This window comes from Pteropus alecto, unplaced genomic scaffold (assembly GCF_000325575.1).
Source record: "Pteropus alecto unplaced genomic scaffold, ASM32557v1 scaffold468, whole genome shotgun sequence".
In the NCBI taxonomy this organism is placed as follows: domain Eukaryota; kingdom Metazoa; phylum Chordata; class Mammalia; order Chiroptera; family Pteropodidae; genus Pteropus; species Pteropus alecto.
This window is the reverse complement of record NW_006441394.1, coordinates 49,044-61,231: the sequence shown is the minus strand read 5'-3', so window position 1 is coordinate 61,231 and position 12,188 is coordinate 49,044. Positions and strand designations below refer to the sequence as shown.

Sequence of the window (12,188 nt, the reverse complement as noted above, 5' to 3'; positions counted from 1 at the left end):
CTGGGAAACTGAAATTCAATTTACTTTGTATGAATAAAAAGTTAATGTGAAAGCTGGGCAGGGGTGAGAGACATTAAGAGCTATTATACCAAATCAGGTTTGGAAATTCCGGCATCTGTTTATCCAGGTCTCTGCTTGAGGTGGTTATATTAAACAAGAGGTGGTTATATTAAAATTAGGAAAGTAAAGTTAAACAAAACTGCTTTATAAAACAATTTTCTTTTAATATCAGTTTTGAGCATCATCCTAATGGAGGGTCTTGTGACAACTGGGCAACTGATAATAAGGGTAAGAGTTCTATGTACTGAAAATTTACGAGATGCCAGGCACTGTGCTAAGTGCTTTGTTTTAAGAGTGTTTATCTCATTTACTCTTCAAACTAGCCTTATAATATTAACCCATCATATAAATAAGAAAACTGAGGTTCACAGAGACTAAGGGACTAGTGTGGTCATATAACTCATAAGTGGCAGAGACAGGATTTTAACCCAGGCTGTCTGATGTCAGAACCTAGACTCTTCATCATTATGTTGCCTCTCATATTAACTGAACACCAATTTTATGTTGAGACAGTAAGAGAGGCTGAGTAGACACTGTTACATATATCTTCAGAGTTGTCACAATTTAATAGGAGAAATATGTTAGAGAAATACAAACCTTGTAGGAATAAACAACTTTGCAGGTGAGTGGGTAATTTCTTAAGGTGCCAGAAGGGCTGGAACTGCTGTCGTCAAAAACATCCATGTTGTCTTCAAACTCTTCTTCTTCTCTTTCGGTATCTGCATTGAGCTAAGAAAAATTAGAAGTCATTGGCTAGCTTGCTTACCGCAGAAAATGGTTGAAAGCAGGAGAGACACTTAAAACCCGATTGATTCAAAATATTAACTTACTTATTCAACTGTGCATAGAAATAAGTATCTATTTTCATTTGCATTTTTCATGTTATGAAAGGACAGAGATTTTTTCTTTTTAAAACCAAGAGTAAATGTCTTTCAAATATATAAGAACTATTTATCAGTATCCTTTCACTTTTCACTGTTAAATACTGACTAATAAGGCCGCTTACCATTTTAAACTGATCATATTGGGAACATTAAAAAGATTTCTAAATGATACCAAGGATGTGAAGAAACAGGCTTTCATCTATTGCTGATAGAAATGTAAACTGATATATCCTTAAAAAAAAAAAAAAACCCTGCCTACTGAAATTAAAAACTAAACATACCACTTGATATGGCAATTTCACTTCTGTGAATACATTATGGACTATATACTCATCCTGGACTATATACTCTAGGATGTTTATTGCAACATTGCACGTAGGGGCAAAAGCCTGAACACAATCTATATATCCATTAATAGAGGATGTTTGAATAAATTATGATGTGTCCATGCTGTACACATCAATAACACCCATTAAAAATGAGTTAGAGAATAGAAAGCCCAGAAATAAAGCCTTGCATATATAGTTAAATGATTTTCAACTAGAGTCTCAACGCTATTCAATGGGGTAAGGACAGTCTTTTTAACAAATGGTACTGGGAAAACTAGATAGCCACATACAAAGGAGTGAAGTCAGACCCGTACCTTACAAAAATTAACTCAGATGAAGACCTAAATGGAAGAGCTACAACTGTAAAACTCTCAGAAGAAAGCATAGGCTTCATGACACTGGATTTGGCAATGATTTCTTGGATATGACACCGAAAGCACAGGCAGCAAAAGGAAAAAAACAGATAAATCTGACTTCATCAAATTTAAAACTTCTGTGCATCAAAAGACAGCAGAAAAAAAGGCAACCCTCAGAATGGGAGAAAATATTTGCAAATCATGTATCTGACAAGAGATTAATATCTAGAATGCCTAATAATGCCTAAAACTCAAAAATAAAAAACAATGCATTTCGAAAATGGACAAAGGACTTGAATAGACATTTCCCCAAAGAAGATCTCCAAATAGCCAATAAAGATATGAAAAGATGCTCAACATCATTAACCATTAGGGAAATTCAAATCAAAACCATAACAAGATACTACCACTAGAATTACCATATGATCCAGCAATTTCACTTCTAGGTATATATCCTAAAGATTTTGAAAGCGGGGACTTGAACAGATATTTGTACACTCATGTTCATAAGCAGCACTATTCACAATAGCCAAAAGGTGGAAGCAACCCAATGTCATTGACAGATGAATGGATGAACAAAATGTGGTAAATACATACAACAGAATATTATTCAATCTTAAAAAGGAAGGAAATTCTGACATATGCTACAGTATGGGTGAACCTTGAGGGCATCAATGTTATGTAAAATGTCAGTTATAAAAAAGATATATACTGTGATTCTACTTATATGAGATACCTAGAGTAGTCAAATTCACAGAGACAGAAAGAATGTTGGCTGCCAGCAATTAGGGATGGGGGAACAGGGAGTTAATTTTTATTAAGCACAGAGTTTTACTTCTGCAAAATGAAAAGAGTTCTGGAGATGGAAGATGGTTATGGTTACATAACAATGTGACTGTACTTAATGCCACTGAACCATACCTAAAAATGGTTCAGCTTAACAATAATTCACAACCTTCGGACCAACTAAAAATGGTTCAAATGGTAACTTTTATGTTATGCATATTTTATTACACAAAAGGGGCACATTCCCTTTTGAAATATAGCACAAGAAAAATAATTTTTAAACCATGTTTAAATGTATATTATCCACCATAGCTAAAAGGCATATATTAATTTAAATGGTATTGAGTATAAAAAAATATTTATCTAGAGTACAGTTCATGATATTAAAGTACAAATAATATTTATATGAGCATAAATATGACAGAGGGAGGAAGAGTAAGAAGAATAAAGACTGGAGAATACAGTGTATGATATGACTGACTTTTTTTTTATAGACTTCTGTACTATTTGAACTATTAGAATAAGTTGTGTTTTACTTTTTAAACTAAAAGTTCAATAAAGAAGAAACAGAAACCAGGCCTGAAGGTTTCTTTGTTTCTAGCTACATATAAGCACTCATTTGGCTACCTTTTCCCATGTTCAAACCTACAAAGGCGCCAATGTTCACACATTAAGGATATAAGGAATGAAGAGTTAGAATTAGGCCTCACAGTAGAACAATTAATAAAAATATCAAATAACTACTATATGTTGAACACTATGCTAGGCTCTTAGATATGAAATGAAGGACACCGTGTCTGCTTTTCAGAAGCTCACAACCTAGAGTGGAAAACTACCACAAGTAAATGCTAAGTGCGTAGGGAAGTGTGAATATGGAAGAGGTGATTGGAGAAGGTAAGAGAAGATTTCCCGGGATTCAAGAAGTCAAAAAGTAGAGGCTGCTTATATTGTCAAGTTCTACTTTTTAATGAATTAAAGTGATTTATCTTGAGTAATCATCATTAATGACTCCATTCTTTATTCTTCTCTTTATTTCGCTAATAAAATTCTATAGGATTGGGGTGGGGGCGGTGTCCAGAAGAATAAACAGTACATATTTTCTGTCACATTTATTGCCTCTATTTCAAAATCCCTGTATATTCTCATTTATAACTACTGTTGAAAGTTCTCCAAAACTGAGTGAGGTAATTGTGTACCTCATCTTACAAATAATTCATCTATGGTCAGCCAGGTCAATGACAAAATAGACTCAAATCTTGACCCTTCGAATCATCTCAGGCTTATGATTCCATTGTTTTCCAACAGAGCATTGTGACACAAGAGATGAGGATCATTTGCTAGAAATTACTTTCATATTCTAGAGTAAAGGTTATACACATTAAAAAGAAATTGGGGCATTATAAAAACCAAACCAAACCAAACCAAAACATCCATACATCTATAAAAACTAAAAGCCAATGTGGGTAGTACACATTTCCAAAAATATGTAAGGAATGTTAATATGTTCTGTGCTTTGGCACTGAGAATCAACCCAAAACATTTTATCTTGGCAACGTTGTTTAATACTCAACATTCTTCTCTTTATTTTGAGTTCATTTTCTGATTCTCATGAAAGAGAATGAAAGGTTGCAGTGACGGTAATAGGGGTCACTGCCATATGCTTTTTACATTGCTCTGTTTCCTTTTTTTTTTTTCCCTCTCTTTAATCTCCCCCAATTCCCACCCCGATGTTGCCGTTTTCCCCTTAAGGACTGGATCTCTGAAGGCGGGGTGTCTCCTCCCACACACTTGGGTGTATACCCGGGGGGCCTTGCGCACCCAGGGTATGGTCCATGGCTCCACCTGGCGTGCGAACCCAGGACCTTCTGCGTGTAAAGCAGACGTGCTAACCACTACACTATGGAGCCACCTTGCCTTGTTTCTTAACTGCTCTCTTACCCTTTTTCCTTCCAGTCATCTGAAAACTTAAATTAAAACTATTCTTTCTAGCTGTACTAATTTTTCCTTTCTTAGATGTTGTAAAATGCTTACTCTTACTGCAAGGGCAGATAAAGAGAACCTTTTGAGTTGGTTTTAGTAGCCATCTTCTTGTACTTAGCAAAATAACCTCTGGAGAACTTCATCAGCTTTAAGGTACTTTAATGAACTAGGAAGCAATGGGTTCTTGGGTCTGACAGACTTGGGTCTCAATGTTGACTATTCCATTTATTTGTTGTGTGACTTTGGGAAAATTATATTTAACTTCTCAAACATATCTCTATACTGACCTTATCCCTATAATGAAGACAATTACTTTATTCATGAGAAGATGCTCAATATTCTCAATGAAATGAAAATTAAAACTACAATGATATACTACCGCACACCTATTAGAATGTCTAAAATTAAAAAGACTGACCATACTAAGTGCTGACAAGATTAGTGGAACAACTGGAACTCTAGTACTCTACTGACTGGAATGTAAAATGGTAAAACCACTTTGAAAAACGGTTTGGAGGTTTCTTGAAATGCTAAACATATACCCACTATATGACCTACCCAAAACATATGTTCAGAGCAGTTTTACTTATAATAACCCCAAACAACTCAAATACCCACCATCAGGTGTGGTATATTCAACTACTCAGCAATGAAAAGAAATGAACTACTGAAACATTCAATAATAATAATGCTAAGTGAAAGAAGCCAGATGAAAAAAGAGTATATATTATGATTCTGTTTATATAAAAATTCTAGGAAATGTAAATTAATCTATAGTGACAGAAAGAAGATCAGTGGTTGACTGAGGGGCTGGAAGGAGCACAAGAAAATTTATGGAGGTGGATATGTTCATTATTTTAATTATGGTGAGGGTTTCTCTGGTCTATTCTCATATCAATATGTATCAAATCACATATTTTAGATATCTGCAATCTATTTATGTCAATTATACCTCAACAAAGCTGTTAAAAAACATCAGTAAAGCTTGGGAATTTTAATGACAACTGACCACACAATACTTGAAGATGCTATAAGACCATTACACTGAAAATAGGACATGCAATGATGTTTCAACAGATAACTAAAAAAAAAAATAAAATAAAGAAAGAAAAGGAATGCACAACAATTAAAATGAATCATGATAAAGGTTAGAGGAATAAAGAGTTATCTGCAGAGTAAGAAAGTTTGGTAAAAAGCAGGGCTTTAGAGGGGCTGGCATATCTGTGTTCAAATTCCAACCCTCTCCACTTACTAGCTGTGTGCTGCTGGGTGAGATATTTAATTCTTCAAGTTTATCTCTTCATCTGTAAACACATTAAGGATTGTTGTGATAATTAACTGAAATAATGCGTGAATATGCCTGACATAGTACTTGGTACGGAATAGAGCTTTAACAATATGAGCTACTTCCTTTTAGTAGTAGTTTAAGCTTAGTTGGTAGAACTGGAGTAAACTGCCTATCTTGAGGTTCAGATTAATATTTTTGAACATATATTATGTATAAGATCTGTGTCAGGCACTTGTTATTATGGCTATGCAGAAAATCAAAGAAATAATACAGCTGGAGACACTTCTCTCAGAAGTAAAACGACATTTTTCAATGTCTATCTTTTGGTCTTGGCTGTTATGAGACTGGTTCTCTCAATCTGCGGACACCAATTCAACAGACATTGTATTTGGCTTAGTAATTAATTTCCAGCACCTAGCAAGGGGTTTCATTAGTAGTACAGGTTCAATACATGCTTACTGAATTAAATTAAGCTGATCGTGAGGTGTTCCAGGGAGCTAGTTTTTCTCAAGTGGTCATGAGCAAGTGGAATCAGGTATCATACGTGCAGCCAGCAGAGCTGGTGTTTCTGGCCCGCTTCAAAGAATGAGTTGGCTACAGACAACGGGGCCCAATGAAGAGACCAAGAGATTCTGGCCCCAGTTCTCAGATAAAGATGGTGATCACAGTGACAAAAATGTTGAACAGCACCAAGTGGTGGTTTTAAAAAAGGGAGACCCATCAGTTGAAGAAGCCATGAAAATTAAAGCAGAAATAAAGGCTGCCAAAGCAGATGAAGAACCAGCTTCAGCTGATGGAAGAATCATGTATCGGAAACCAGTCAAGCGTTCCTCAGATGAAAAATATTCAGGTTTAGCAAGCTCAAAAAAGACAAATGAGGATGAAATAAGCAGGACTCAGCAAAAGCAAATCAAAAATAGTAGCCTCTTTTATTTTGATAGTGAAGATGAAAATTAGTAAGTGTAAAATAAACATTTTGGACTTAGTATTTAACAGTATATGGGGTGTTTTTAAAATAACTTTTTTTCCTTTTGTAAAGGTAATACAAGTTCATTATAGAAAATTTAGAAAATATAGAAAAATTTAGTAAGATAAAAACTATGTCCATTCATCAATACACCTTTGACTTAAAATGCTAACTCTGTAGACATGAACTACTATTAACATGTTATTTCCTGTGTATATAGACATGAACTACTATTAACATGTTATTTCTTGTGTATGTAAGTTATATATTTTAAACAAAATTGGGATTGTATTGTGTATGCTCTCTATCCTGCTTCTTATTTGACATTATATTGTGAACATTTTTCCAGATCAGTAAAATTAAAAAACCTGACATCCGTAGGAGAATTTTGTAATTCAACAGATCAGTAAAATTAAAAAAACCTGACATCCTACAGAGAATTTTGTAATTCAACAGATCCCCTGTTGTAGCTTCCTCATCAGCAGAACCCCACTTTGGGTGGGGGAGGTGATAATGTATGTAGTTAAGAATATTTCCTCAGCTCTTGCTAAGGGTAGCCATGTGACAGCTCTGGCAAGTTATGAGATACAAGTGGATCTTATACAAGTAAGGATCTAACATAAGTGATCTTGACAGAAGTCAGGACCTAATGTATAACATGGTGACTATAGTTGATAATACTGTAAAAAAATGAGAAGAGAAGAGAAAAGAAGAGAGAGAGAGAGATACAAGTGGAAGCCTGCTTAATAAAGCTACTGGGTTTTTTGGTACAAAGGGACAGATTTGGCAAACATGAACCTTGGTCCCTTCTTCATCCTTCCTAAAGTACAGACATAAAACCCCAGAGTACCGGACTCATTTTTAGGTACAAGGAAGGCAGCCACTTGCTCTGGGTGGCACGATGGAAAGACTCAAGGAGTTCGGACCCTAATGCCATGCCTCGAGGAGCTACTGCATCCACCTTGGAGTGCCAAAGTCTGGACATGATACATGAGAAGAATAAACACCCTCTTATTCAAGTCTCTGTCAGGTTTCCGTTACATACAGCCTAAGTAAGACAGTGGTCAAAGGTGCTTGTATGGAAACCTTCAAGTGTATTTCTGATGACTTCCTAGAATGAAATGATGGAAGCAGAATTACTAGATCAAAGTATTTAAGTATTTTTTTCTTTAATCTTTAGAAATATTTTTCCAGTTTTATTGATAATATATATGTATGTATCACTGTATAAGTTTAAGGCTTATAGCATAATGGTCTGATTTACATCTGTTGTGAAATGAAAAATATTAGAATATTCTTAAAGCTTGTGATCCCTTTTTTCAAACAGCCTTCGAGAGAGGTTTTTACCGTTTTCTTCATTTACCATCTACAAGAGCTCATTTCACCTCATCCGTGGTAACAGTGGACCAGCCATGGGCTGGCACCGGTCATTTCGTTTTTGTCAATTTGATGTACTGAAAATGGTGTTTAGTAGTTAAATTTAATTAGCATTTTCTTTGATTTACCAGGGAGGCTAAACTGTTTTTCATATGTTAACAGACCATTTTGTATTTTTTGAATTAACTTTTTATTCATTTTCCATTAGTATTTTTCTTACTAATTTGTAAATTATGTAATCTATCAGTCTTGTTGTTCTGTTTCTCAATATCTGTATCAGATAAAGAATCACCTATTAAAAAAAACAAACACAATTGATCCTAACTGGGAATTTAGAATGTCAGTTTTACCAAAAGTGTGGGCTGAGTATGAAGTTTAGTCCAATGAAAAGACTACTGCCATTTGGAAATACTGTAAATATAAAAGTGAATGAAGACTTCTGCAGGTATACTCTATTATTTTCTACAATTTATATTTATTTCATTACAAAATCCATTGTTTATTTTCTTTGGGGTTAGCTGAAACCAACAAACAGATTTTCAAATTTCAAAAGCAAAGCCCATTGGACTGTAAGGACTATTAGCCATTATTGAGGCAGATGAGAATCAAACTACCATCCTGAAAATTAAAAATATTTAATATCCTTGCTTTTCAAACACATTATTCAGCATTGTCTTCATAATGAGTGGAGTAAGAATTTATTTCTATGCAACTCTGCAAAATGCTAATACTCTTAGGCTGCACGACAAAGTAGATGTCAGGGTGTTTTTGTATAGCAGCTAGGAGAAATGGTTGAAGACAAGAAAGTCATATAAACCATGTCAGCTGTAGTTTGAGATTGAATCTATACAGTTAAGTGAATTATGATACATTTTCCTGATGAAATACTATATAGACACACACACAAAATGATTATAAAGACCAGCAATACGGATTAGGTGGAAAATATACAAAATTAACATTATTATGATATGTGTGTTAAAAAATAGTAGAAAGAGGAAGGAATTACATCAAGTTGATAATAGTGGTGTTATAAGAATGGAGGTTTAGGTCATGTTCTTCTCTATTGTACTAATTTTTTTAGTAATCTAGTTATCTAACTTTTTCTAGTTTAAAATTAATATAATTTCAAAATTAGGTTGTAAACTGGATATGGATTTTTGAGTAAGAGAAGACAGGAAAATAAGAGAAGGGAGGGATGAGTGACAGAAAGGCTGACTGGGCCACTGTCCGAAATCCAATCATAGGAAGCCATGTGTAGGCTCTGGTTAACCATCAACTGAATAACTGCATCAGCAGACTGCTCTCCTTTTTAAAAAATGTTGATTCTTTTTGTTTTGTTTTCTTCTCAACCCTATATTCTGTATCATAGCAAGACAGAAGGCAAAAAGTTAATGCCCAATTAAGTATAGTTCCTTCCTTATTCTATTAGGTAAATAGACTGTATATTTTAAAAACATTTGTCTCCTAGAAGGCACTTTATACTGTTAATGTCTAACAGTAGTATTAACTATGTTTTCCAGATGGAAGGGAATTCTAAACTTGATGACTAATGCTTTTGTTGGCATCTATAATGGAAGAAATAATTTGGTCCCCAGAATGTGTATTTCTGCTTTATGCTGCTAGCCAGCTAGCTGTCAGTGTGAAGAGATACAACTCCTTCTGAATTATTTCAGTGCTGTCATTTAAAAGCATGTTAAATAAATATTGAGACTTCAGTAAGCTATTTTGTGCTTACACCTCTCCCTTATTTATATTGTTAGTAGAGCTTCCACAAAATATGTCCCTTAACTGAAAGTGGAAAGATACAGACTCCATAAGACTAAAGGGAAGAAAATAGTTGGGTGGAATTGCAAAATTCTCCCTTCACAGAGAATATGTCTCCAGACAGTTCTCAAATATACCCAGTATAATCAACACTCACTACCAAACTATACTACTTACTGCCAGACACTGTACTAGGCACATCTTCATTTCCTTCCTTCACACTCAGAAGCACTTCTTGGTCTCCTGTTAAAATTCTTCATGGCCTCAAATGACATTTCCTTCTTGGGGTGAACTTCTTTCCTATTTTTCTAGCTGGTATTGAGCTTTTCTGATAGCATTTCACAAAATCATGAGATTTCTGAGTTGGAAGGAATCTTAGAATCATTTAACTTTCTCTCTGAAACCCAGAGAGAAGTTACTTTTTCCAAGGTGTATAGATAAATTGGAAGTAAGCAATTTTGAGTTTGCTGTACAGAAGCCCAGTCATACACTGCCAAGTGTATAAAAGTCATACACAGACTTTTATTGCTAAGATCTATAAAAGTCTGTCTGCTCTATCAGTGTGTCAGCTCTTTGAGGAGAAGACCAAGTCTTGGCCATCTACTATCTGCCAAGTAGGCACATAGTCAGGAGATAAGTGTCTGCCTAATTGATTTAGTTAGAAAAGGTGCTAGTCCAAGAAAAATCATGGGTTTGATTGATTGCCAACAATGCCTGTGAAGAAGCCAAAAGCAAATTTGTGCCTGGAATTTGCTGTCATCATAACTTCTGTACAACAGACTACCTTGAAGTAGATGGGAATTGTGACTTTTAGAAGATGCAATAAGAGATATTTCATGACGCAGAGCAACTATGTTGTACTGAAAACAGGGCAAGCTCTTCTAACCACAAAGTCAAGTGGGTGATGTGTGCCTATTTTCCACAGTTTGATTATCATTAATAGTGAAATAAAAATAAACCTTCCATAGATTTTTCCTTAAAATGCACATCCCCACGCAATCCTTTTTAAATGTGCAAGTGTATTCCCATTAGAAAATCAGAATGCTATGTGAAAAAACTGACAAAACTTCTAGGAATGTTTTTAAACTTTGGCCAATTTCTCTGGCAAGGATACCTTTTTTAATCTGAAGGACAAAAGCACTGAAGAGGCACTTTGAGAATAATGGAGATTATTGGGAGATTAGAATTTAGCTCTTAGTTTGCCACTATTCCATCTATTCATCCATCCTTTCATTCATTTCTTCCTTCAACAGATGTTTATTGAGTACCTACTATGTGCCAGGCACTTTGCTGTGCACAGCAGTGAACCAGGTAGACATGGAGATTACATTCTAGAGAGGAAGACAAACAATAAACAAAAGAAAGCAAATAAAGAAGACGAATATAGATTGTAATAAATGCCACAAGTAAATAAACAGTATGAGAGAGTAATAACTGGGGAGGTAGCAGCAGCAATTACTTTTAGTCTGACCAGCTAGGCATCACATATCCAGCTATGTAATATTTTTGGTATCAGAGTTCCAACATGAGAAACTGAAGTTGAACTGGATGACAGTGGAGTAGACAGAGCCTTGGACTTGAAAACTTAAGCTCAAGTTTGGTCTTGTTTGTAGAACTATACCTGCACGGTCTCCCTGATGAAAGATACTGTGAGCGGATTGTGAAAGCCCTTGTGAACTGAACAGACTAAGCCACAGACTAAGAGTATTCCTTTTCCTTCTTTAAGACTGTTTACACCTCTTTGGATATTTATTTTCATTTATACTAGAGAAGACTTCTGAGAACTTCAGAAACCCTAGATTAAAATTTTTATTCTACTTCCAGACAAGAAGCACATCTGCTTCATGAACAGGATAAGTATGGTAAACTGGCACTGATAATCTATTCTTCACTGCACATATAAAAAGAGCACTTACCTCCCTTTTTTTTCCTGTAATAAGTTCAACTCAATTAGTGATAGGTTAAAGAAAAAAAACCCAAACCACTAGCAAAACCATTATTTTTTCCTTTAAAATTTCAGCTATGATCAGGTTTGGCTACATAGTCAAAGCATAGAATCCTTCAATGAAAGTGAGGCCATCACATCCAAGAAGATAAACAGTACCGAGTGTAAAGTGCCATTATTGGTCACTGCAGGAAGGCGAGCCCATCGCTCATTTTCCAGTTCTTCCATTACTTGGTTCATTGCACTCTTTAGCCATGTGTCCACAGAAACACCGATCTGCTTTAGCAGGTCCAGCCGGGCTTCAGCTTTCAACTTAATAATCTAAGAAAAAAAAAAAGGTCAGAAATCAAGGCATTTTTTTTCTCAAATTGACTGTTTTTAGTTATTCGATTTATTAATTAGAACAATCTTGATATTCATTAGCGATTCGGCCTTGGCAGTTAATTTTT

The 12,188-nt window shown here is 35.0% G+C and overlaps 1 protein-coding gene and 1 pseudogene across 1 annotated transcript in view; one reads left to right on the top strand and one right to left on the bottom strand.

The window, feature by feature from the left end:
• LOC102894929 (F-BAR and double SH3 domains protein 2) overlaps positions 1-12,188 on the bottom strand; it is a gene marked incomplete at its 5' end in the record, with an annotated part of 60,001 nt that overhangs the window by 11,270 nt on the left and 36,543 nt on the right. The window contains 2 exons of the mRNA XM_006918711.2: positions 658-789; positions 11,899-12,060. Of these exons, the coding sequence (XP_006918773.1) occupies positions 658-789; positions 11,899-12,060 (294 nt within the window). The remainder of the gene's footprint in view (positions 1-657; positions 790-11,898; positions 12,061-12,188) is intronic.
• Positions 5,139-6,830, top strand: LOC112485356 (annotated as a pseudogene).